The 24,379-nt window shown below is 37.3% G+C and overlaps 2 protein-coding genes and 1 pseudogene across 2 annotated transcripts in view; 1 reads left to right on the plus strand and 2 right to left on the minus strand.

The window, feature by feature from the left end:
• The first annotated feature begins 7,415 nt into the window (after positions 1 to 7,415).
• On the plus strand, positions 7,416 to 10,176 carry LOC133456202 (ribosyldihydronicotinamide dehydrogenase [quinone]-like). Its single transcript, XM_061734653.1, has 6 exons — positions 7,416 to 7,664; positions 9,073 to 9,241; positions 9,322 to 9,452; positions 9,527 to 9,640; positions 9,705 to 9,806; positions 9,880 to 10,176. Exons 1-6 carry the CDS (start codon positions 7,416 to 7,418, stop codon positions 10,174 to 10,176), a joined length of 1,062 nt encoding a protein of 353 aa, XP_061590637.1.
• Positions 10,177 to 11,005: 829 nt separating this feature from the next.
• LOC133456203 (uncharacterized) overlaps positions 11,006 to 24,379 on the minus strand; it is a 119,973-nt pseudogene continuing 106,599 nt past the window's right edge.
• The window catches only part of LOC133456801 (immunoglobulin gamma-1 heavy chain-like), a 44,492-nt gene continuing 39,332 nt past the window's right edge, over positions 19,220 to 24,379 (minus strand). Inside the window, exons 4-8 of the mRNA XM_061735389.1 lie at positions 24,043 to 24,099; positions 22,247 to 22,543; positions 20,290 to 20,646; positions 19,872 to 20,183; positions 19,220 to 19,668 (exon numbers count right to left, since the gene is read on the minus strand). Of these exons, the coding sequence (XP_061591373.1) occupies positions 19,280 to 19,668; positions 19,872 to 20,183; positions 20,290 to 20,646; positions 22,247 to 22,543; positions 24,043 to 24,099 (1,412 nt within the window). The 3' untranslated portion in view covers positions 19,220 to 19,279. The remainder of the gene's footprint in view (positions 19,669 to 19,871; positions 20,184 to 20,289; positions 20,647 to 22,246; positions 22,544 to 24,042; positions 24,100 to 24,379) is intronic.

The raw sequence follows: 24,379 nt of genomic DNA on the forward strand, positions 1-24,379 counted from the left end.
GGTCTCTTAAGTTAGCGTCTTCCTTAAAAATGTTTAGGACCAGCTTGGTGGGGAATCTCTTATCTAGGCAAAATTAATAGGCTATTCTTATTTAAATGAAATTGCCATTTTATGGATATTTTTTTCTCTCTTTTCCTTTCTATTCTTTTTCTATTGATTGATTTGTTTTTGTGATTTTGTATTGAGGGGGAGGATTTTTTATATGCCCCTCGGGCTTCATTTCCTCTCCTGCACAATTATTTGTCCTTGTATGTTAAAATAATTACTGTGTTATCATTGTGCATATGAATAAAATAATAAATAATAAATAATAAAGATGTTGATGAAGAAATGTCTTGAAAACAGGGAAAAAATATGTATTTTTTAAAGTAAAAATCATTGCTGAAAAATTTTGATTTATCTTCCACCTTTCGATTAACTCAAGTATCTTCACCAACTTTTTACAACTTTTTCCAGATAAAAAAAATATGATTTTTCATGTTTAAAGGATCATCAATAAAACGACATTCCAGACTCTCCATGGCGCAAACCGTAAGACACGCAACACCTCATTTAAATACTGCGGTTTGCACCTGTTATCAATTGCGCACGCAATCTTAGTTGATCACCCGCAAAACACACAACAACAGCACGTGCAAACTTTTTCAGTGCACACGCAATTTAGTACTCTTTATTTAGGATCTTAGTAAATCGGGCCCTTGGTGTTCAGTCGTCAGTAATCAGGCTGTTTGATGTCTTTTGTCATTTCTACATTAACTATAAAATAATTCCATAAAGAAAAGTGTTCAACTATCCAAAAATATTCCAAGTTATAAATGATAATTAGATTTTTTTTCATTTTTTTGTCCCAAATCAGTTTCACATTTACACTCACATTAAATAAGTAAACATATAAGTAAAAAATTATTAAGTAAATAAATAAACTCTTGAAACGTTGCTTTCTCAAGGAACTCTTTTAGAAACCATATGTCATTGTGTGGGTTTATGATTGTGAGCAATTTTATTTTTGTTTCGTGAGTGCAAAAGCTAATGCAACATTGTTTCATATTTTGTATCATTGTTTTAATTCCTATTTTATCTCATTGATGTCAAATAATGATTTCAGTTGCTGTTCATTTAGACTCCTTAGCAAAGGAGAGATTGTGATGGACTGGCGACCTGTCCAGGGTGTTCCCCTGCCTCTCACCTGAAATTAGCTGGGATAGACTCCAGCAGACCCCCGTCACCCTGCAAAGGATAAAAGCAGGTATAAAAAATGGATGGATGGATGGAAAAAAAGGAGAGAGAGTGTTCATCATCCTGGAGCTGGAGATGAGATGTTGATGCTCCACACAAAGAAACAGATCAGTCAGCAGGACAGAAGTTCACTACAAACTGTATTTGCATCAGGATATCAGGGGAGGAGATGTGTCAACCGTCCAACTGTCTCTGATTATCATAATTAGTATTATGCTTTATGTCAGTATGAGCCTTTAGTTTAATCCAGTCTTCAAAGCCACACTAGAAAAATCAGAGAGATGGCATGTCATTTTGCCAGATACGTCACATTGGTTAGATCTCCACATTTGAACATCATATATAAAAAAGATTTTAAAGTTATCATTTGTTTTGAGTGTGTAAATTAGCGCTACAAACGAGACTTTTCATCTTGGACTGATTTAAAATGAATAGTGATGCGAGGGCTCCTCCTGTGGTGGATTCATGTGTTCAGGCTCTGAGGTTTTTGTTCAGGTCTGCTGATGTTTGTGTCACTGTGGTATCTGGCACAGAAATACACAGCAGAGTCTTCAGGCTGCATGTTCTGTCCATTCAGAGTCACTGTTTTACTGGAAGTGTCCAAGTCAATACTGAACTTGGTTTTCAGTGAATCTTTGTAGCGAGAAGCTCCAGTATATTTCATCCCGATCCATTCCAGTCCTTTCCCTGCTGTTTGTCTGATCCAAGCTGTCCAGTGGCCGAGATCATAAGAGACCTGACAGCTGATGGTCAGACGATGACCTGGCTGCACAGTCACAGAGGCCGGCTGATTCAGCTGTTCACACTTCACACCTGGGGAAGATAAATATCAATGTGTTGAATATAGACGGAGCGTAAAGCAGCTATCAGTCATATCATCAGATGTCAGCTTCTCTGTCTCAGTGAGACTCACAGCATCCAGCGGCCAGCAGCAGCAGAGCTACAGAGAACATGTTGTTGTAGTGACGGTGATCTGACGGGAACTTCTCTGGTTTTATTGCAAATGACAGCAGGAATCAAGACTTTATATGAGACGTAGAGGAAGTTCAGTTTGCATGAGGAAGAACATGAACACACTAAACCTCCCAGCAAAATTCCAGCAGCTTTGATGCAAATGTTTACAGAGACACATCAATGAAATAAGTTAATCCTGAAATGTTTCATCTTTTCATGTACTTTATTCATAATTTTGCATACAATTTAATAAGGTAAGGATATAGGTTTTATTTGGATAAATATGATATCATCTGTTTACATCTGTGACTGTTAGATGAGATCCTGGTGTTTTCTGAGAGAAGTTGCAGCATTTGATGACTGAAGATTAAAACATGATGATCCCTGTCAGAGCCCTGGAGCTTTTTTTACCGTTTCTCTGCATGTGTGTGTTGTGTGTGTGTGTGTGTGTGTGTGTGTGTGTGTGTGTGTGTTGTGTGTGTGTGTTGTGTGTACTGCTGCTGCACAAAGCGAATTTCCCCACTGAGGGATGAATAAAGGACAATCTAATCTAATTCAAGTACAGAGACCCATCACAAGATCTGTGATTTGTGATAACTTTGAGCACACAAATATTTTATAAAAAAAAACAATATTTATAATGTTTCTGTATCATGAGAGAAACATTTTTCACATGTTATTACAAAAACAACAATGAAATGAAAACCAGAAACTTCTTGTGTGCTCTCTAACATAACTGAATAGTTTGGGAGGATTTTGTCCGGCTGCTCCACCAACCTCAGTCTCTGTGGGCCGAGTGTCGAGCACAGTAATAAACAGCAGAGTCTTCAGTCCTCAGACTGTTCATCTGCAGATACAGCTGCTGTCTGTTATTGTCTCTGGAGATGCTGAACCGGCCTTGAACTGACTGTGCGTAGTATTTGCTTGTTACATCAATCGTGGCGACCCACTCCAGCCCGGTACCAGGAGCCTGTCTGACCCAGCCCATCAAGTGGCTGCTGAACGTGAACCCAGAACCTGTACATGCCAGTAAGTGAGAGTCTCCAGGTCTTTTCACCACTGGTCCAGATTCTGTCAGAGTCTGACCATCAACAGCTAGAAGGAGGAAAAAATACATTAAATTTTACTTAAAAAAAGACACCTGCCAAAATAAGCAGATAAATGCTGATTAAAACTGTTTTCTATGAAAATCTGTGATATACCTGCACAACAGATATACAAAAGAAAAATCCCTGTTTTGTAATCCATGTTGTTAAAAGTGTCTGCTGTTTTCTCTCAGTCCCACTGAAGTCCAACTTATAACCGTGCAGGACGAGTTTGTTTTGCATGAACTCCTCCTCACTATAGATTTAACAGCAATGATACGAAACACGTTCTCAAACAATCTTGCAAGCTCACTGCCACTAATACTACTACTACTACTAATACTGCTACTACTACTACTACTAATACTGCTACTAATACTACTACTAATACTGCTACTAATACTACTACTAATACTACTACTAATACTACTACTAATACTACTACTAATACTGCTACTAATACTACTACTACTACTAATACTGCTATTAATACTACTACTAATACTGCTACTAATACTACTAGTAATCAGTAAAAGTTTAGTTGTGTTGATAAAATAATCAAATTCAGTCAATCACAGCTCACTGTTGAACACATCTGTTAAAGTCATCTGTTAAATAGAAAAACTGGAAAATAATGATGATGAAAGAAACAACCGTACACTTATTTAATCCTCTGTGATTCTCAAAAATATTATTGTTTATTATTAAATAGTAACTATACAGAAAGGAAATTAAGCTTTAAACATCAAGTTACTTCAAGCCAGGTTATCAGCTGATTTAATGTCATTAAATACTCTAGTAGTTAATAATGTATGAAAACAATGCAATAACAATGTAATTACGTTTGTGTTGTTGTATTTACGCAGTAACTTCAAGTGTCATCATGTGTTAAATTAGAGTTACTTTGTTGTTACTTTGATGAAAAAAATCACAACTTGTTTGAGCTTTTATGTTCTGACCAGAACACTGACGTCCTCAAACCAGTAATTGTTGCTCATTCCTCCATCCAGACTGGAAAACAAAGGTGAGTCTTTTCAGCCGTGAACTTTGACCTGTAGAACACTTGATCTTACTTCATAGGAGCTGGACGGAAACGTATCATCTGAAAACAACTCAAAACCCTTATTTTACTATCTAGCGTTTAGTAGTGGTTTAATTGGATATTTTAACCTTTAATGTGTAAACAAGGTGCATTTATTTACAGTACCTGATTTAATCTCTCTACTTTTGGTTGATGTTTTGTTTTTCGGTGTATTTCTATTTATTTGTCTGTATATAGTTTCATGATTGTTGATACAGTTTGTACAGCATTTTCATCAACTACATTTTATGTCAACAAACTGAAATAAACTTGACTGCTGGTGAAAAAACAAAACAAAACAGATATTTTATCAGAATAAGTACAGTATGATGTTAAAACTGAAAAGATCCAAATGACGATGGAAAAAAGAGGAAGCAGTTTTTGTACGAGTTTCCTGCTTATGTCTCTTACTGTGTCTCCTCGGGCACAGAAAGCATTTACACAGTTTATTTGTTTTCTAATTTATAATTCTAGTTATTCTGATTTTTAAAAAGTTCATTGTCAAACTCCTTTTTATGTTTGCAGTAAAAACCAGTGGTGGTGTGAGGGCTCCTCCTCTGGTGGATTCATGTCACAAGTGTAAAGGCACTGAGAGGTTTTTGTTCAGGTCTGCTGATGTTTGTGTCACTGTGGGACTCTGGCACAGAAATACACAGCAGAGTCTTCAGGCTGCATGTTCTGTCCATTCAGAGTCACTGTTTTACTGGAAGTGTCCAAGTCAATACTGAACTTAGTTTTCAGTGAATCTTTGTAGTAAGAGCTACTAGTATCTTTAATGCCGATCCATTCCAGTCCTTTCCCTGCTGGTTGTCTGATCCAAGCTGTCCAGTAGCTGAGATCATAAGAGACCTGACAGCTGATGGTCAGACGATGACCTGGCTGCACAGTCACAGAGACCGGCTGATTCAGCTGTTCACACTTCACACCTGGGGAAGATAAATATCAATGTGTTGAATATAGACGGAGCGTAAAGCAGCTATCAGTCATATCATCAGATGTCAGCTTCTCTGTCTCAGTGAGACTCACATCCAGCGGCCAGCAGCAGCAGAGCTACAGAGAACATGTTGTTGTAGTGACGGTGATCTGACGGGAACTTCTCTGGTTTTACTGCAAATGACAGCAGGAATCAAGACTTTATATGAGACGTAGAGGAAGTTCAGTTTGCATGAGGAAGAACATGAACACACTAAACCTCCCAGCACAATTCCAGCAGCTTTGATGCAAATGTTTACAGAGACTCATCAATGAAATAAGTTAATCCTGAAATGTTTCACCTTTTCATGTACTTTATTCATAATTTTGCATACAATTTAATAAGGTAATGATATAGGTTTTATTTGGATAAATATGATATTATCTGTTTACTTTTGTGACTGTTAAATGAGATCCTGGTGTTTTCTGAGAGAAGTTGCAGCATTTGATGACTGAAGATTAAAACCTGATGATCCCTGTCAGAGCCCTGGAGCTTTTTTTACCCTTTCTCTGCATGTGTGTGTTGTGTGTATTGCTGCTGCACAAAGCGAATTTCCCCACTGAGGGATGAATAAAGGACAATCTAATCTAATTCACGTACAGAGACCCATCACAAGATGAATGACAGAAGAAAAATATCATTGTGCGACAACAAAGACTTGATTCGTAATGTCTGTTCAAGAGACAGAATTCATAAAAAAGGTTTTAAAACAGAACTTGTAAAAGACAAAATAAAATCAGTTACAGTCATGATGTAAATTATCTTCTTAAATGAGGGTCTGAACCAAAGACAAAGTTTGTTTTTTCATCTTACAATTTAGAAGCAATAAGAAGAAAAACCTTTATCAAAGCAAACTACATATAAGACTTTTGAACATTTTAGTGAACTTTGAACTAAAAAGACCAAGCTGCAGTCAGATTCATATGAACCGTTTCTGTTAAAGTATGTCAGTTAAACAAGACTGCACCGTTTAATATCATTAGACGTGATAAGATTTTTACTGCTCACTTTAACAGCATGTGATCATTAAAGTGGTGTGAGAGCTCTGGTGGATTCATGATACTAGTGTTCAGAGTCTGAGGTTTTTGTTAAAGTCTCTGTTGGTGACGCTGTAACAGTCTGGTACAGAATTACAGGGAAGAGTCTTCAGGCTACGTCTTTTGTCAATTTAGAGTCACTGTGTCTGCTGAACTAAGAAAAAGATTTAAGCAAATATATTAGAGCAAAGAAGATCCGATACACCCATTCCCAGTCCATTTCAGCCCGTTCACAGCAGGATGTCTGATCCAAGACGTCCAGTAGCCCAGAGAATAAGAGACCTGAGAGCTGATTTCAGACTATGACTCGACTGCACAGTCACAAAGATCTGTTATGTCAACTTTTTACACCTGTGGAGGAAAGTGTGCTGAATATTAAACAGTAGTTGTGCGATGATAATGTTGGTATTTCTGTCTCAGTGAGACTCACCGGATCCTGCAGCAGCAGCAGATCTAGAAACATCATATTGTTGTTCTGAAGTTGATCTGATGTAATCTTCTCTTGTTTTACTGCAAATAACATCCAGATGTCAAAACTTTCTATAAGACTTAGAGGAAGTTCAATCTGTAATTTCCAGCAAAACAGTTTCGATGTTGTAAAATAAAAATATCATTTACACAGAAATCTTTTGGATTTCTGCAGTTTTATTTTTGTCTTTGAGTGTTTCGATGATGTTAAACTGGAGTTGGTAAATGTGACTGTAGCAATAAAATACTTTAATATTAAAATCCAAAACATAGATTTACTATTTTACTATAGATACATAGATCTACTGTTTCAGATCAACCTTACATTCCTCTAATCTGTAATATACCCAGCTTGATGCATGTGTTTATTATTTAATATTAAATGATTGGTTTATTCATTCTTACTGTTGATTTTCTGGTAATGCTTATTTTCTTGAGATCAATAACTATTACAGACAAAGACACACATACATGTTGCAGTAATTTCCGTCAAATTTGAATATATACAGTACATGTCAGTCTGTGGGAGTCTGTTAATGACTTTGAATCAGAATGTGCTGAAGCAGAGACACATGTAAAACATGTGGGACGGCTGCACTCGAGGACCAGGGTTCCCCGGCCCTGTTGTATGGACATGGAGATGTCAGATCGAGACAGGCAGCGTGCTGGACATGGTGTCCTGCTTTTCCTTTGCTGGTTTCCTGACCCGTAGACTGGCAGCAGCTGTGACTCCATCCTGGCAACGCCATCATAGATCTGGGACGGCTGCCACAGGGTCCCAAACCAATCTGGACATACTGTCTTCCAAATCATTCCAGAGGCGTCCAACAGTAAAACCTGATGTTCTGTCATCTCTTTAACATGGGAATTCTTGTGACTCCACAAAGTAGCAAAATGGAGACAAAAACATACAGCTCAAACTCAAAAGTGCACTTTGATTAACAGTGACTTCGTGTGATACACATAGAAATGAGAAAAGTTGCAAACATCTCTTGGCTTTCAAGTAAAGTTGACATATATCACTGCCATAGTACAATAACTTCAGCTTGATCTGCAGCTTCAGTTGACATTTGTCCTGTTTCACACAGAGGTGTCGCTGCTACAGTTGTGGAGCTCTGTCTGCCTCTTGTGGACTACTTGGGTATTACACGTGAGTTTCAATGGGACACTGCACTGAAGTCCAGAGATAAAACATCTTTTCATGGAGGCATGTCATCATTCAATTGATCATGAACAGTGATTATTATTACAGAAAACTGTGTTCTCTTTATTTTTCTCAATGCAAAAGGGAAAAAATAGGAGAGCGAGAGAGAGGGAAAAAGAGAGAGAGCGCTTGTCAATGATATTTTTGTTTTATTAATGATTTATGAAATACTCAGTTTCATGATTTTTACATTCATGTAAAGCATGGAAATGTGTGTATACAGTATAAACAGTTCCATGACATAAGAGAGAGAGAAAGAAAAGGACTGACCTGAACCTAATTAATAATCATCAGTTTATCATCAACAAGTCTGTTCATGACACAGACATTTGTATCAGGGTGTGTTGAAGCAGGGATACATTTAAAACATGCAGGATACAGGATTTCCTGTCTTGACAGCAAAGAAAGTGTTGATCGCGAACGCTCATCAGAGCTCTGCTTCATTCAGTGCTGCAGCTAAAAATGCGGAATTGTAGTGCCATTTTTGTGCTGCAGGTGGTTATGTTCATTAATGTGCATTGTCTTGTTGAATGAATAAATAAATAAATAACTTAAAAAAAGATGGACGATTCCTCATCTTGTAAAAAATATTATTTAGTCCGGTATGCCTAATCTTAGATCATTATAACTATCTCCTCTCTTCCGGTTCTGTGCTCCATTTGTCTTGTACCCACCTGTTTCTATATTTGATAAAATTGTCAGGCAGTGTCATTTATGTCCCAGTTTTCTTGCCATAACGAGACAGCAGATTGTTGATTGACAACACCTGAGAGAGCTTGAATACAAAGAGCGTATAAAAACAGGATGCTGAGTTTCATCCAGCATGAGCAGCATTTGTTTTTAGTGTAACCAGCTGTTTGAAAAGTTTATTGTTTACTGTCAGGCCGCTGCTTCAGAATGGGTAATGATTTGTCTTGTAGTTCTTGTTGAATGTTTGTAATTTGTGCTCATGTGCAGAGACTTGTTTCTGTTTTACTGAATCTTTGACTGTTTCTGATCTGATGGCCACTTAATCAATCTCATTTCCTGTCTTGACAGCAAAGAAAGTGTTGATCGTGTACGCTCATCAGAGCTCTGCTTCATTCAGTGCTGCAGCTAAAGATGCTGCTGTGGAGGTCTTGACTGCTCAGGGCTGCACAGTAGAGGTATCCGACCTGTATGCCATGAATTTTAAAGCCACTGCTACTGCAGAGGACATCAAAGGTATATGACAAACCAACAGATGGACTAAAAGGTTGTCTTAATCTTACTATCAGGCCCTAATGAACCATCCACTATTTCAGGAGATGTGAAGAATGCTGAAAACTTCAGTTATCTGGAGGAGACCAGACTGGCATGTGAGGAAGGGAAGCTGTCAGATGACATCACTAAGGAGCAATCTAAACTGACGGAGGCAGACCTTGTTATCTTCCAGGTAATCTGGGTGTCAGTCATGTCTACCCAATGAAGTAAACCCTGTGTCGTACTAACTAGAACTTCTCTGTCCAGTTCCCCATGTACTGGTTCAGTGTTCCTGCAATCATGAAGGGCTGGATTGATCGTGTGCTCACAAGCGGCTTCGCCTTTTCAAAAGAGAAGCGCTACAGCCAGGGAGTCTTCAAGGTAAGGGTTGAACTGGGGTTTAAATTAGCTTTGGTATCCCTGTGCTGAACTCTACTCCTTGCAGGACAAGAAGGCCATGTTGTCCTTCACCACTGGGTCTCTTGAATCCATGTTCAGCTCAACTGGGATTAATGGAGACATGAACGTCACACTCTGGCCACTGCAGGTACAAATGTGAAATGTTCCGGACTTCCTGCAGATCATCACATGACTAAACCTGCATGTTAATTTCTGTGCAGAATGGGATCCTGCACTACTGTGGCTTCCAGGTTGTGGCCCCTCAGGTCTTCTGGGCTCCTTCTTGTGCTACTCCTGAAGCCTGTGGCTGCATGCTGGAGGGCTGGCGCACACGTCTGCAAGGTCTCCTGGAGGAGAAGCCTCTGTCTTTCATTCCCTTGGACTGCTTTGATGACAAGGCTTTCCAGCTGAAGCCTGAAGTACACAAGGAGCATGACAGCAAGGAGTTTGGGCTGACGGTGGGCATCCACCTGGGCAAACCACTCCCACCCCACAGCCAGATGAAAGCAGGGTGCTGAAGTTGTGATTTAATAAAAGATGATTTGTTCTAACTTCAGTAATGGTTTTGAAGCTGTTTTTGTAAACCTTGGTGCCCATTGAACCCTAGTTGCCATCTCTCTGGAGTAACTATAGATTCTAATGGGTGCAAAAGTTTCAACATGAGTAGCCGTCTGTGAAATGTCTGAAGTTATATAATGGTGTGATCCAGAAACGAATGCATAAAACTTTAAACTAGACATTGGCAGACAGCTGATACTCAGAATTATTCTCACATTCATAAAGAACTGGCTACTTGGCAAATTGCCTGTATTTTTCAACATTGAGGTACTTCTACCTCGTTGGCAGGAGGAAAATTGCAGTAATTTCAGTTACAAGCATTTACTGAAGTACCTACATGGGTGTGTTAAGAAAATATCAGGACGGATCTTCAAATGAGCTTTAAATGTTGAGCGCAACATTGAGACATTTAAATGGTTTGAGCTCACATTTCTAAACGTTTTTCTTACACTCTCTGATCACCGACGTGCACGGTGTATTGAACTCTGTCACAGAGGTGTCGCTGCTATTGTGGAGCTCTGTCTCCCTCTTGTGGAACATTTGGGTATTACACGTGAGTTTAGATGGGACACTGCACCGACGTCCGGAGATAAAACATCTTTTCATGGAGGCATGTCATTCAATTAATCATGAAAAGTGATCTGTATTACAGAAAACTTATTTTTTCAGTGCAAAAGTCAGAGAATTTCAATTATGTTTTTAAAAATGATTTATTTAACACATTGTGAATCATGGAAATACATGTATACAGTATAAACAGTTCAATGCAATATCAGAAATAAAAAAGGAGCAGAATTATTTAGGAACGTTTTGAAATAAGTCAGGCCATCTGCAGTAAGAAATCCTAAGATGTCCAGGTAGAGTTGATCTGTCCTGTGATTGTCATTTGGTCTGAAAGGGGAATGTGTCTGATCACTGTTGTGCATTAAAACATATATTTGACTCCAAATGAATAAAACATTTAGAACAACATAAATATTGGACAGCAGGTGTTACAACCACACTGGACAAAATGAGAATCATCAGTGCTGAAACTTACCTTTATGACCATGATGACGACAGAAAAGATGATGGTGGTGAAGAACAAGAGGAGGAAAGTAAAAGCCATGTACCAAATTTGCATCACTGTGTCTTGGCTCACATCTACATGCATGATGTCATCAAAGAAATTACAGTGCTCCAGCGTGTCTGTGAAAGAGGACAAATTAAATCTGTTATTTGAGAGAAAAAAAATCAAACTGACTCATTCTGGTAAAATATTAATTCAATAAAGTGTAAGAAAGAAAAATGAGGACGAAAAGTACCTGGATTAGAAAAATGGAGGGACAGGGTGTTGTTTTCATGTGTCACCCTGCAGGTGAGGAGCACCCTGGGTAGAGTGTCAACCTGGGACAGATGAAGGCGGCTTTGGATGCTGAACTTTCCATCCGGGCCTCTGTGGGGCTCACTAACGTTGTAGCTCCACAGCTCTGTGGTTTCATCACGAAACCAGGTGATATTAATGGATGCAGGGCTGAAGCCAGAGACCAGACACACAAGTTCATCAGAACCCCGAAGCAAGATGGCTGAAGGTTTGCTGTGGATCACTGAGGCTGGAGAAACAGTCAGGGAAGGATGACATTATTGACAAAAAGGCAATGGAGCAATAACTAATATGAACAGTGAACATTTACTGTGACCTCACCAAACACAGGATTTATACTGGTTTTAAGTGCTGTGTCAGATGATTCATGTCTGACGACACAAGTATAAGTTGAGTTTTTGTCCTCAGTTTGGGATACGTTTAGTCTGCTGCTCATTGAGTAAGATCTTCTCCCTGGGTCTTTCCATGGATCGCTGTTCATGTAACGAGAGGATGGGAGTCTGTGAGCGTTCTCCTCCCAATCTACCATGATGTTGGAGGGGAAAAATCCAGAAACTAAGCAAGCCAGCATGAGGTTGTCAGACGTAGACAGTTCAGCAACAGTTGGTTGCACAATCCTCACAGTTGGAGGAGACAGGTCTTGAAAAATACCAGAAGAAGAAAACAGTCAATAAGGGTTCATATGTGTTAGATTTTTCTGTTGGAGTCATAACAGAGAAGAATATTGTTGATACCATGGATAATGTTTCTGATGATGAGACTTTGGAACAGGCTGGATATCCAACACAAGCAATGCCAAAACATCCACAGATTTAAATTGCTATATAAACACATGGTCTGGTCAAATTATAAAGAGAGCGGGTGGCAACACTTTGTTTAATCAACTTCGGTCTTGAAATGTTTGTGTAATTGTTGTTCCTCATTTAGTAAGTTTGTATTGTCCATTACCTACTGGTACTGTTGTTCTTACCATCACTGACGTGTATGTATGTACTATATGTCCATTTCCATTATGTCCATTACCTTCTGGTATTGTTACTCTTACCATTGCTGGTATTTATTATAAATATAAGTTAACGGTTTATTATAAATATAAGTCAACGGTTAACTATAAATATTACTATATACATTGTTCCTGGATTTGCAGGCATTGTGGCCATGAAATGCATCTGCATTTCGCAGCCACAATGTGTGTGAATTTAGGTGAGGTGAACTGTAGAAAATGTTTTATTATAATTTGATATAGGTCTTTTTTTCATTTTTTTGGTTCAAATGTTGAGACAGGAGGAAGCCTTAAAAAAAAAATCTGTCAAGTTGTTAATGAGAAACAGGGGTGGGATTAAATAAGTTTTCTTCTTCCCACTCCCTTTCGAGTGTTGACGATTTAATTTGTATTTTGAACCTGCACCTGATAAACCTGATAAAAGGTATTTGTTTAATTTTATGTTGCACGCAGGTAACTTATGTTATGTTTATTGCTCGAAATAAATAAATATGAAATGAAAATGAAATGATGATACCTGCACTTTTGCTGATGTGCTCCTCGTAGCCCTGGTTGGAACATCGGTGTTTCCCCTCACAAGATACTGGTTTATCCGCGAGCCAATCCTTCGCTGAAACTTGGAGGAAGCTGCGCAAAGTCTCAGTCCCATTTCTGTGAGCCACAGGTTGCTCCGTATGGACATCGGGGGAGGAATATTTGTCACCACCGACTTTCCAGGTGACAGAGAAATGACTGAGCCGAGGACCAACCAGAAGACAGGTAACGTTCACCGGTCCCTTGTTGTGAAGCTGCTCCAGTGGTGGAGCCTGAACATAAACACCAACCACCTGAGACCATGATGGAGTCACTGAAACAAGAGAATCAGGGTAGACGCTTAAAACTACAAAACCTCTCAACTCACAATTATGAGAAAAGTCTGTAAAATATGATTTAAAAGAGTATAATTGTGTTTATTCCTGATAAAAGGTTACATGTGTATGAGTTACGTCCAGTACTCGAGTTGTAAAAAAAAGATCAGGGGGGATGGTGGATTTTATCACATGGGGACAGATAATTTGTGCTGATTACAAATAATATAATATATTACAAATAACAGCAGTGACCAAAACAGCTGCAGAAATACTGCAGGAATGACATAGCAGCAGTTAAATGCAGCCTTCTGTAAGCTTTAAAAATCCACTGGGTTTACATCAAATACATCAAAACACAACAATAAAAAACCCTTTTCTGAACTTATCAATATGACTCTGTCCTTCACAGGATAAGTAAAATGGATCACTGCAAAAACTCACAATCTTAACAAGAATATTTGTCTTATTTCTAGTTAAAATGTCTCATTTTAGTAAAAAAAATCTCATTAGACTTAAAACAAGACTGATCACTGGAAAAAACAACAATTTTCACCTGTTTCAAGTAGATTTTCACTTGAAATAAGTAGAAAAATCTGCCAGTGGAACAAGATTTTTTTGCTTGTAATAAGAAGATAAATCTTGTTCCACTGGCAGATTTTCCTACTTATTTCAAGTGAAAATTTACTTGAAACAGGTGAAAATTGTCAAATAAGTTATTTTTCCGGTGTTATTTTTCTGGTGATGACTCTAAATGTTGAAATAGCAGTAAAACCACATTCATTGATGAAATGACATAAGGGATGGAAAGGGGGGATGGCAGTTTTACAGGGGGGATGATTTGGACCGTTTTTATTTCAGGGGGGATGCCATCCCCCCTCATCCCCCCTCAACTCCAGTACTGGTTACGTCACAGTTTACCTGAGCAGAAGCTGATGTTCCTTCTGACGGTTTTATTCAGAGAACTGTCAGACACCTCGCATGTGAAGTCCTTCCCTGTTTCCCACTCTTTCTGAGGAACATTCACTTCACTGGTAACAGTCACACGTCCATTTGTATCCATGGAGGTCTTGTTAGTAGATGAAGATATCGGTTTTAACTCAGTAAACCATTTAATTTGAGGGTTGAAGCCCCATCCTGAACACAAGAGTTTCTGTTGTTGTGACTCTTCTCTGGGAGCCACAAGAAGTTCCACTGATGGTTCCACTAAATATAACATTGAAAAAGAAAAAAACATAAATGATTCGTTTAGCAAATTATCCATTATCAATCATCTGTTACTGACAATAATAAAAAACAATCTCACCAAAAATGTTGTTGATGGAGTTAGACACAAAAGGTTTGCTGGAGAAACCTTGGTTGACTTTGCAGGTGAAACTCATGTCCCTGGTCCAGTTTTGTGGAGGCACAGAGAACCGTGTACTGACTGAATGGAGGTCCGAGGCTTCAGGAAGATCAACATAATGCTTGTGAGAAACATCAGCTCCTTTGGCCTGAAATGTGACGTAGAGGTCGTGTGAGGAGGGCTTTGTGATGTCACACTGGAGCACAGCAACGTCTCCCTTCAGCAGGTCTGGGAGAGATCTCCTGATCTCCACCAGTGGAGCTGGACCTGCAGGACCTGGACGATGACAGCACCATGTAAAATGTACATTTTCATGTGCAAACAGTGTTATTTAAAAGTTCGGGCATCCATTCACACATGTGTTCTTTCCAGATTAATTAAAGCGATCCAAACTGAAAAATATACACATAATAACAACATTTTTGGACCTTTCCACTCTCTGCAATATGATAGTTTGCAAACTTTGATCTTCTTACCTGAAACCTTTACCGTTTTTTTAACAGTGAAGCAGCGATGTTGAGCTTTACAAGTTAGCAGCTTCAGGTTTTTCCAGGTCCTCGATGGGACCTTCAGTTCACTGATTAAAACAGATGTGTTTGTGACTTGCTTCACTTGGTGGTTGGATGGAGGTTTCTCATCCATCAGCCAGCTCAGGTCGGCATCAAACACACTGCTGATGGAACATTTAGCAGTCACATCAGTATTTGTCATGACTGTCTTGAAGGTGGGAATCTCCACATGGATGGAAGGAGGGCCACTTCCATGGACTGCAGGAAACATGGATCAGTCCTCACATAGTAATCCAACTTATTCAATCAGTACAAAATCTGTCATTAAAAAAAAAAATGTTTTGGACATTATGTGTAATCTAATATTTGCTGTGAACATTTAATTTCCCAAACTTACTCTGACAAATGCTTGTTGTCTTTGAATATTCACTGTCTTTGTGAATGGACTTGCAGGTAAAGTCTGAGCCTTTAGCCCACTCTGACATGTCCGGCTCCATCTCAGTGGTCAGACTGTAAGTTTTCTCTTCTCCTTCCACACACTCCAGATTCCTTTCCTTGGGTTTAATGTGTGACAGACGCCGGTTGTTCTGTTGCCACTCCACACTCAGTTCTTTAGGAAAATAGCCGCTTAGGGTGCAGATGAGTCTGATTTGTGAGACCCCGAATTCACCTTCCCAGACCGGATACAAGGTGATGTTTGGAGCGATGACCCGCAGCTCTGTGACAGAAAAGAGATGACAGGTTTTTACACGTTTCCTGCTTTGACTGTTTGAAAAACACAACCAGATTTGATTTCATTCATACGTACCTTCAGATTCTGGTTGGTAACCAGTTGACATGAGTCTTAATTCTAAGTGTAGTGTGTTTGTTTTTGGGTAGATGGCAGAGTTGTGGTTTTACAGAGTTTGGTTTTGTAGACGTGCAGAAATGGATCTGAAAGTCCGTTGCACAGATGTTGAGCTTGACAAGAGTGATCAGGTTGTACAGAGAGGAAGCTTTGTGTAACACCCAGGTCCAAAAAGGAACCAAATACAGAAGTGAAAGCACACAAAGAGCAGCAGAGCATTGCAGACAGCAGGTGTGAGGTGCGGTTATGCCAGTAAAAGAAACAGAGAGCACATTTAAATATCTCACGTTTGTTTACATAAACCATCAGATGGACTTCTTCTCATGACTTTGCCAAAGGTTTTAATTACAAGTCTAGTAATTATAGAGCGAAAAAGTAACCAACTGTGAGATCTCCTGATTAACACACCCAGGTGAACATGGTCCGTTGATTCCAGATGTGGTAGGATGAACAAAGTATCATGAAACATAAGATACAAACTGTTAAACGGCCTGATGAGTTTTATGTATTATTTAAAACTATAACAAATATGAACAGTTTCAAAGTCATGTAAGAGATTAAAAAATGGGAGAATACATGAATTGGTATCTTCACTCAAACATTTATTTAAAAAAGAATAAAAACTTTTGGAATTACACTGAAAGAGAAATAACATTTGTGATTACTTACATGACTGAATGAAAATATAAGAAAAGTTTTGAAAAAGACAAAAAAAAATGTTTTAAGTTCTTTCTGTGTTCTCGTATTTCATTTGATCTGAAATGAGATAAAAAGAAAAAAGAGACTGATAAATGTCCATGACAAAAATCAAAGTCTGTGTGTCGCTGCTGAAGAGTCAGAATTGAGCACTTGATCAGAGTTTGTACATCGCAGGTACAACATCGTTTCTTCTCAAACTACAATTAAATCTCATCATAGAAAATAAAAAAACCTTTCAGCTCCTTTGTGTTGTACCTTTCGGCAGTTATGTATCTGATAACTTCATTAACCTTCAAGTAACACCTGCAGAAAATATTTATTTCTCCTGCAATCGTCCAGACGCATGAAATAAAGTTTCACATTAATCCAGTTGGACTTTAGTCAAGAGTTAACTAGAATAATTTGCAGCTGTGAGACTACACAACCAGCACTGCTCCCAGTAGACCACACACAACCTGACAATAAATGTACTTACTGGAAAATAATGTGCAATATCACTCTCTGCAACGTGCAATTATGTAAATATCCATCTGTTATTTTTGTACATACTATTATTTCTTATTATTTCTTTTTCTTCTTATTATTATTATTGTACATACCAGTTTACTGTCTATAGTGTGTTATTATTACTGTATTTGTTATCACTATTTCTATTAATGCCTCTTGTTTTTTGCACTATCCCCCTTTGCTGCTGTGAACTGCAAATTTCCCCTCTGTGGGACTATTAAAGGATTATCTTATCTTATCTTATCTTAAAAGTCCTTAAGACGTTTTATTCCTGTGTTACCCTATTTTAAACAAAAAGTCCCTTTTTATGATTTTCATTACATTTATTGAAGGGCTTTTAATGTTTCTTTTTCCTGTACATGAATCACTGAAGGCTGAAATGTTGCTGCTGAAATTACTTTTGACTTTTATTAACATGTAAGATGTAAAAATGTCAGTATTGAAATTAGTTTTGGTTTTAGTTTGTAAAAGCAGCTTTAGTTGCACCAACATTTCATCAAACATTGAATATTGTCTCATTTTTACTGAGAAGGTTTGCTAAATTTATTTAATGATGTCTTAATTTATTGTTTTTTCTTATGTCTTATTATGGTATGCCGAGTGATAAGAAGTATCCTAAACTAACTTAATTAACTCAGGTAGTGTAATATGATCAGATCTATGTCATTAACATATTTATTTTGTGCTCTTTAATATTTTTACTCAACTATATTTCTGATGCAGGTTGTACCACATTTTATTTAGTTACAAAAATATACAACAATAACTGATAAGCTGTTGTAATATAACTAGTTTTAAACACGTACTTCTAGTATTTTAAGATGATATTCTTTTAAATGCAGTTCAGTTTTTTAACATCTATCTGAGTATTTCCACGCTCAAATGAAGTGAAAGATTTCCTTTGTGACACTTTTTAGTTACATTTTCATTTTTTTCTTGTTTAAATCAGTCCGAAATCTGTCCCTGCATTAAAATCTAGATGATTACCTTGAGAGCAGTGGTTCCAACAGTGAACACCAAAGTGATGAGGAAGAGGAGGATGAAGGTGACGGCGGTCTTTGCCATGTTATCTTGCTCGGCCTCCATGGCCTCGTTCCAGTGGCAGCTGCTTTCAGTCAGGAGCTCTGCTGTGGCTGCACAGTAATCAATAATAATGAGGATTATATCCATTAAAATCCACATTTGTGGACACAGTGGTCAACATTTCTTTGAGGTTCCTACAGGAGGTCACTGTGTTCTTGGACCTCACAGGTGAATATCTGTAATTAAATCAGTCAGTCTGTCGTCTGCAAGTGTCCTATGAACGTTAACAGTTTGGACCGTCTTTCTTTGATGACACTTATATTCTTTATAGTCATTAACTTGGTCCTGTAATGATCCTGACTTGCTCAGAGAAAATCCATCATTAGTCTGGTTGCTACGACTTGGTTTGTGAGTGACTGAGAAACACAGAACCCAAGATGAAATTATGATGATAATAATAATTTGTCTTGTTTGGAGTGCAAGAGCGAGTAGAGAAACACAGACACACAAAGACAAGTCACACAAGCTGTGTTAGCACTCTTTCTGCAAATAACAATGAGAAAACTAGATTTATTTAATTATATTGCTGCCTTAAGTTAGTGCAGAGGTGGTATTCTTGTGAGTAAAACGTTAAAAACTTTTATATCAGAACCCTACAGTTGTGTAAAACTTATATTTACTCCAAATATGTTTGACTTGGACTGGACTGTGACCGCACACTTCAAATCCACATTTAGCTCCAAATATTAGTTAAGTAAAGACATGAAGTGCAAGCAACAAATATGAACAGAACTTTTTTTTATTTATTTTCAATATGCATCAAAACACACAAACACATTGTCAATAAACACAATATCACAAGCAACAGACACTGAACCAAAAAAAGAAAAGAGGACACAGCGACACACAACGACATCTACTACGCCTTGCACTTGTCAGGGATGCTTATGTCCAGGTTGACCAGGTTGGTTTTATCAGATGTTCTGTATCCAATGGATCTGACGATGGATTTAGTTGAGTTAGCGATGGATTCGTGGTAAACAACACAGCTGTACACCACATCAGTCTGTCTCCACTGATCCAGGCTGAGGGTTAACTGGCTGTAAGCGGAGTAAGATCCGGTGTTTTCTACAGCGTTTGTGGTACTGAACTTGTATTTGGAGTCTGCTTCCTCGTCATCAACAAACCAAGACACGAAAATGTTCTGAGGGAAGAAGTCTTTCACGTAGCAAGTCAGGGTCACCACGTCTTTTCTAGTGTGTTCTACTGGAGGCAACATAAACACTGAAGGACGCTGAGCAGCTCCTCCTGAAACCACAAGACAACAATTAGACTGTGTGATGGATACAAATACCAGGAAACCCAGAACAGACTGGTGCTACAAGAAAAAAAGCTAATAAAGTATCTAAATAACTCCCATCATGGCGTGAAAAAATCATTCAAATCCTAAATTACTTTTAGTTTTTTGTTGCTGTTATTGTTTTGTTGAAAAAGGATCCAAATGTTCTCACCGTTACTTCTCTGATAGCGGGTCTTCAGCGGGTCAATCCAGTCCTTGTGTTCAACAACGCAGAAGCGCGTAACTCCCTCGTGCCATTCATCATATGTGATGTCAAGAACGTGCTCAAAGCTTTTTGTTGTTGTTGTTACATCCTTTGAGGTACCGGCCAGTACATCACGTTCATCCTCCCACCAAATCTTTTCCACAGTTCCCTTTTTGACCTTGATTTGACATGTAAGCTGTCCCTTTTGTTTTACAAATAAGTCTTCAGCTTTGGGGGCGATGATGTTTACATCCACATCTGCTTTAGGACATCCTGCATCTGAGGGAAAATAAATAAAAAGCTGTTGAACAGAAGTCTTTACAAAAATATTATAATCTTAAGCTTCTTTTTTTTTTTTTTACAGAAAAATGAACTTTGTACTCACCACCGGGGCCGCGACTGCTTGAATCCTTGTAGGTCTCATTTGCTGTCCTTTCTGAACCAGTTTTTCCCCATTTCCCCTCAAACACGCATGTAAATGTCACACCTTCACTCAACTCACTGGGTTTCACTATGAGCAAACTTGCTGCACTGTACAGCATCGTTCCGTTTGTGTCCTTTCTTTCCCCAGACAATGAACTGATCTCGTCTATTTTGCTGGAGACTTCGCTGCCGTCTTTCCTCCAACTGATCTCATATTTTTTGGGTGAAAAATCTTTGGCAAAGCAGAAGAAGGAAGCCTCATCTTTGTCATGATCAATGAAGGAACCCGTTGTAAGAGTTGGTAACTTATAAACCACGTCTGAAAAACAAACACACACACAAATATATGTTTGCAGAAGCAAGCAATAATATATTTATATATATGCAGAAGCCTAGGAAAATGCTGCCATCATCATTTAATCAAGATTTACCAGATTATTATTGGTTAAGACAATATAATCAAGTTAATAAATCTTATCTAACTTGAATAAATATAACCACATCACGATGATGCCCTTTAAAGGAAAACTTGTTTCTCTTCTTAACAAAGTGTTCATACTAATCCAGAGGAAACTATACAGGACTGTCTCAGAAAATTAGAATATTGTGATAAAGTTCTTTATTTTCTGTAATGCAATTAAAAAAACAAAAATGTCATACATTCTGGATTCATTACAAATCAACTGAAATATTGCAAGCCTTTTATTATTTTAATATTGCTGATTATGGTTTACAGCTTAAGATTCCCAGAATATTCAATTTTTTTGAGATAGGATATTTGAGTTTTCTTAAACTGTAAGCCATGATCAGCAATATTAAAATAATAAAAGGCTTAGAATATTTCAAATTACTTGTAATGAATCCAGAATGTATGACATTTTTGCATTACAGAAAATAAAAGGACTTTATCACAATATTCTAATTTTCTGAGACAGTCCTGTATATTCATTTTTATATCACATAGAGCCGAGCTTTAACACTCACTTCTGCATATACATCGAATGGCAAGCAAACACAGTTTTGAAGTGAATGTTAATGATGTTAATTATAGAGTGAAAATAGAGACAGAAAGAAGGACAATTATTCAGATAGATGGAAAGAAACGGACCACACCACTGCAGTCAGGACAGGTGAATAAGACATTCGGTACATTAGTGAAGATGGAAAAAGGACGAGACTAAATATGAACATAATAAAATTACACATCTGCCCCATTTAAACCCTCTTTTTTTAAATTGCGGTTTGGTGGAACTTTTCCCCCAAAATTTAATCCAATTATTTCTCTCTGTGATGTTCATTTCACTTAATTTGCAAAAGTGCAGTAAACTCTGACTCAAACAATAGTTCTCACAAAACCCACAAAATCGATGTCCTAGTGGGAACTGCACTGTAGATATGGAGGTTTTATTATACTTATTGATTATTAGTAGTGATTTTAGTAATTAGTCACTGTTTACTTATTTTTATAAGGAATAAATGTGACTTCATGCAGCTCATTGCTTCTTTTGTTGGCTATAAAACTATTCATTACATTTTTCAATTAAGAAACAGTTAATCAAAAAAATTATCAAAATTGTTATACACACACGCATGTATATATATATATATATATATATATATATATATATATATATATATATATATATATATATATATATATATATATATATATATATATATACCAGCTGTATGTTTATACTGCAAAATGCCTAAATTTAATTCCCATAAGTACAGTTACTAGTTACTACAGTACTGTAGCTGTTAAGAGGGATTTTATAACACAATTATTAAAAAAAATAAAATAATAATATTTAAGAAAATTAATTTTTGAGTAGTTATGTACAAAAATGTGAATTTGTACTTTTAAATTGAAATTAAATACTAAAAAGCAATGATTAATGACTTAGCAAAAGACTTACTTGGCTGTACAACAGTCCCTTGGACGTTCCCTGCAGCATGAGTTGCAACACATTGGAAAGGTTTTCTTGCGTCCCAGTCCTGTCTGCTCACTTGGACTTGACTTATTCCAATATAAGCGCTGTTTTTCTGTACTGAAGGGTACTGGATGAAGTCTGTCAAAGACGTGCCGGCCTGGTTCCATGAGAAGGTCACTGAGGACGGCGTGAAATCGGTGGCAAGACAGCCGAGGGTGACTTTCTGTCCTCCTCCAGAGCCACATGGCATCAAAGGAAAGACCGTCGGTTTTGTGGGAGTTGCTGAAACAGGAGAAACACATGTAAAATGAAAATTAAAACAAATTCAAATAATGTTATATACTCATAATTTTTCTCAAATAACTGAGGTGAAGTTACTGCTTTGATGCAATGATGTAATAAAGACCAGCATGAACCAAAAACTGAGGAATGTTGAAGGTTTCAAAGTCCCTCTGTGAATGAAAATTGCTGATTTCCCATTTGATTTAGTCAGTCCGTTAGTCATATTAACATTAACCTCCCTCAATAGTCTTTAAAACTTTTTTTAACCGTTTAACTAAAAGTGGAATTCCTCTTCAGAGCACCATTTGAACAGTAATTTGTCATATTTTAAAAATATTAATAAATAACTATCCATCAACTGAGTTACTGGGATAATTATACTACAAATGTTCTGCATTTGTGTTATCAGATGAAACGATATCTTACCTGATGAAACAGTCACCATTGTACCTTTTCCCCAGTAGTCAAAAGCAGCGTAACACAGTGATGAATCTACTTAACTCTGAGTATAAAAAGTCTGTTCCACTAACAGTGAACACAAAACTCATTAAAAATTAAAGATGAATCTCACTTTCTCATGAAATTCATTGAAATTGGCCAAAGCATGTAGATTTTAATGTTTTAAACAATGTTGCATTTGAGAAAATTGGATTTTGTCAGTAGAAACGCTGTAAGAACATTTCACTTTGAGACCTTATAAGATAATAACCTACACTTTAACATAAAAGGGACATTTAAAAGTATCAAACAATCCAACTGTTAACTTTAAATAGTATAAATCTTACCGTATGACACTGTTACCATCGTGCCTTTTCCCCAGTAGTCGAAAGCCCAGTTATCACAGTAGAAATAGTCTATTCACACTCCAAACAAAAACTCTCTACCATTAGGTCCTCTTGTTTCCTTTATGTAGTTAGCTTTTAAAAGTCTTTCATTTAAGATTAATTAAGAACAGAATTATAATCCAACTGAATTCAATGATATCAGGTTGTTATTGCTATTTGTACACATTTTTGTCAAGTGACAAAAATCTGATGGTCGCTGACCGATAGTTGTGGCAATGTGAAAACAAAAAATCATAGATTTCAAGTTTATTTTTTAAATTAGAAATAATGATTTCCTACCCGAGGTGACGGTGACCACGGTGCCTTTTCCCCAGTAGTCAAAAGCTTCGTCACAGTAAAACAAACCATGAACTACACGAAACTAAAACTTGATCACAGATTAATAGTTTCCATCTCAATCTTTTATGATAGTATGTAATCTATAAAATATAATATCCCGTATATTTCCATTGCATCTTAGAATTAGATAATCAGATTATTAAATTGACAAGCTTTTCATAAACAACGTTTAGACATTACAATAACAGATTTGTCGTACAGTTTTCAGAAATTAACGACCTGAATGGCATCAACTGTATTTCCCCAAAACAGATAAATTGCTGTTTTTAAGGCAAAATCTACACATTAAAGGAAAAAAAAAATAGTTTGACTTACCTGAAGTGACTGTAACCGTTGTGCCTTTCCCCCAGTAGTCAAAAGCGTTGTCACAGTGTTGCATCTCAACATATCCATCATACAAAAACTTCCCAAAGACTCTGTTGATGCCACTGAGGTCTAAATGTTCTACACTCAACATTACAATGTGATATTTATTACCTTCATATTATTAAATTGAAATAAAGAGCTGTCGCGACCTGCTGTGACGGTTACCACTGTTCATTTTCTTGAGTTGTCAAAAGCACAGTCACAATGTTATATATGAGGATATTTAATACACTAAAAATTCTTTTTTGAGATGTCATTGATGCATCTAAAGTCTAAATTAAACAGT

This window comes from Cololabis saira, chromosome 12, assembly GCF_033807715.1.
Source record: "Cololabis saira isolate AMF1-May2022 chromosome 12, fColSai1.1, whole genome shotgun sequence".
Classification (NCBI taxonomy): Eukaryota; Metazoa; Chordata; class Actinopteri; order Beloniformes; family Belonidae; genus Cololabis; species Cololabis saira.

Bases quoted from the DNA above. Each gene is read 5' to 3' on its own strand.
- LOC133456202 (XM_061734653.1), top strand. From the start codon at position 7,416: ATGTGGGACGGCTGCACTCGAGGACCAGGGTTCCCCGGCCCTGTTGTA. The intron at 9,242-9,321 runs GTATATGACAAA...CCACTATTTCAG, and splicing joins TACTGCAGAGGACATCAAAG to GAGATGTGAAGAATGCTGAA. The intron at 9,453-9,526 runs GTAATCTGGGTG...TTCTCTGTCCAG, and splicing joins CAGACCTTGTTATCTTCCAG to TTCCCCATGTACTGGTTCAG.